The following is a 2,749-nucleotide window of genomic DNA, read 5'->3' as shown; positions in this document are numbered from 1 at the left end:
GAGAAAAAAAAAGAAGAGAGAGTGAAGGGGGGGACGTGAAGGTGGGACTGAGAAAAGAGGAGGAAGGGGGCTAGATTCAGGCTATAAAGAGATTAAATTAATAATTAAATGGGGGAGGAGGAAGAAACACAATTTAAAAAAAAAACACTACACTGCATAGCTTTTTGTGACAGCCCATGAAATTCTAGAACATTAGCAGAGATGGCCGGTACTGGCTGACCTCTATCAGCTTTAGCCCAAGGGTGAGAGCCTCCACCCAAGGTTCCATCCAAAGTAAGTACCTTGACCCAAAATAAGGCAGCCAATGAGGCATTGGTCACCACACCAGACCCAGAAATCACCTACTGCCTCTTTTTCTCAGTGCCATCTGCTAATAGCTTTAGTTTCAAAGGAGAGAGAGTGATAAAGAAGGCTATGAAAGCCATGCCATTTCAGAATGACAGATGAGGGAACTAAGGAGTCCCTGAGTGCTGTCCCTACTATGTGGCCCCAGAAGCATCACTGGGGTCACATAGTATCTGGCTAGCCAGCAGCAGAGAGTTGCACAGCAGAGCAGACACTGAATACAGCCCCCCATCCCTTGCACTACCCATATCCCCCAGAAGTAGCCAGAAGTCATGAAACCACATTGGTGTAGTGTGTAACTGATTCCTCCATGAAGGGTTTAACTCAGTGCTCTTTAATTCATCATTTGGAAAATAACCACAAAAAACAGAACATGCAAATTCCAACAGCAGAAATGGCTGAGTGTACAAGTTCAGGTGAGTGTGCGAGCCTGGCGTTCATCATGTCCTCTGGATGCTGAAACTGAAAGGTGAGACAGCAGTGCTCCTGGACAAACCCGTGAGGGTATAAACTAGGACAGGTGTTGTTCTAAGCCCCGTAGAGGGTGCTGACCACTGACACTGGCCCACAGGACAACCAATGGAAGTCCTGTGGAGCAGCCTCTGGGGGCGCAGGAGGATGCATGTGGGCAGTGGCTCACTTTCCCTTCACTGTCCTGCGCAGAGCCTCCTTCACATCCTTGTTCCTCAGGGTATATATGAAAGGGTTCAACACTGGGGTTACAATGGTGTTGAGCACTGTGATAGCTTTGGTGAGGTCCAGAGAGCTCTCTACCGAGGTCCTCACATGCAAGAATATGGTGGAGCCATACCAAATAAGCACCACTGTGAGATGGGATGAGCAGGTCGAGAAGGCACGGTGCCGGCCCTGGGCAGAAGGAATCTTGACGATGGTAGTGATGATGTAGGCATAGGAGACTAATGTGATACCGCAAGAGCCCAGGATGACACAGAAGGCAATTCCAAAGGACACCAGCTCCACCACCTGTGTGTCGGTGCAGGACAGTACTATCCAGGGTGCAATGTCACAGAAGAAGTGGTTAATGACACGTGAGCCACAGAAGGAGAGGCGGGCAATGAGGGCAGCGGGGACTGTGATTGCAGAAAAGCCACACAGCCAGGATCCCAGGGCCAATCGCATCGCGAGGCCAGGTGTCATAATGCCGCCATAGCGCAGTGGCAAGCGGATGGCCAGGTAGCGGTCATAAGCCATCACAGCCAACAGAAAATACTCAGTACAGCCCAGAGAAAAGACGAAGTACATCTGTGTGGCACAACCAGCCAAGGAGATAGCGCCACCCAGGGGAGAAAAAGTGGCCAGGGTCTTAGGGACGCAGGCTGTGGTGAACCAGATCTCCAGGAAGGAGAGGTTGCAGAGAAAGAAATACATGGGTGTCTGCAGGCATCTGTGGGCCCCTACCAGGGAAATGATAGCTAGGTTTCCAGCTACTGTGAGCAAATACATGACCAGGAACAGCAGGAAGAGCCCAATACGCATGCTCCTTGGCCCAGGGAAACCCAGCAAGATGAACTGCCCAGGTGTAGACAGGTTCTGGCCGGTACCCAAAGCCATTAAATATTTTGGGGACATGGACTACCAAGTTGCCAAGAAGAAGGCTCAGGAAGTGAGGGCTCTGGCCCTTTTCTGTTCTCTATAGAATCCACTCACCTTGCCCTACAGTCTCAGGAGCCAGGCAAACCCAGCTCCCCTTAGGAGTAACTGGGTAGGCAGCATAAACCATGTTCGTACTGGTAGGAGGCCGTTCAGCCAGGTATGTATCCCTTCTAGCCATTGTCTGTCACCTAGAGGAGAAGGGGACACAGTGTCCTTATTCTGCCATGTTTGTCACCTGGCAGAGAGAGAGAGAGAGAGAGGTCCTTATTCAAGAGTCCTGAAGCCTAGAAAGAGACATGAACAATTTGGTTTCCACAAGTGAAGTTATGAGTGCCTTGACCTTCAGCATTTTCGTCCAACAGACAGACGAGGCCCCCAAAGAGGACTCCTATGGCTCCATGGAAACGCCCACACAGGGCAAAGCCTTCAGTAGTAGACCCCGTAGGACACCTCCTCCTTTTCCTTTGCCCCTCCTCCTCTTTGCCCCAGGCTCTAACCTTAAACTGTTAGTTGAGAAATGAATGAGCCGGGTTTCCTAAAGTTTGTATTTAAAAAGCTGTCACTCTGAGCTTGGGGAATGGCTGTGAGCATAGAATAAAGGCACTCCCGCCGTGAGGAAAACCACACAGCCTGAGTTCAACCACCAGGACCCACACGGTGAAGAGAGAAAACACACACGCGCGCGCACACACACACACGCGCACACACACACACTTAAATGAATAATGTTTGAGCCATCACTCCTCTCCTAGCCAGAAGCCTGGGTGCTACAGTGTGCATGGATGTGTTG

General features: G+C 50.5%; 1 protein-coding gene across 1 annotated transcript; it reads right to left on the bottom strand.

Annotated features, from left to right (window-relative positions):
* Positions 1–981: 981 nt before the first annotated feature.
* Positions 982–1,935, bottom strand: LOC127189967 (olfactory receptor 287). Its single transcript, XM_051147019.1, has one exon. The coding sequence runs from the start codon at positions 1,933–1,935 to the stop codon at positions 982–984; it is 954 nt and encodes a 317-aa protein (XP_051002976.1).
* Positions 1,936–2,749: the final 814 nt, after the last annotated feature.

This window comes from Acomys russatus, chromosome 5 (assembly GCF_903995435.1).
Source record: "Acomys russatus chromosome 5, mAcoRus1.1, whole genome shotgun sequence".
In the NCBI taxonomy this organism is placed as follows: domain Eukaryota; kingdom Metazoa; phylum Chordata; class Mammalia; order Rodentia; family Muridae; genus Acomys; species Acomys russatus.
This window is presented reverse-complemented; position numbering and strand designations above follow the sequence as displayed.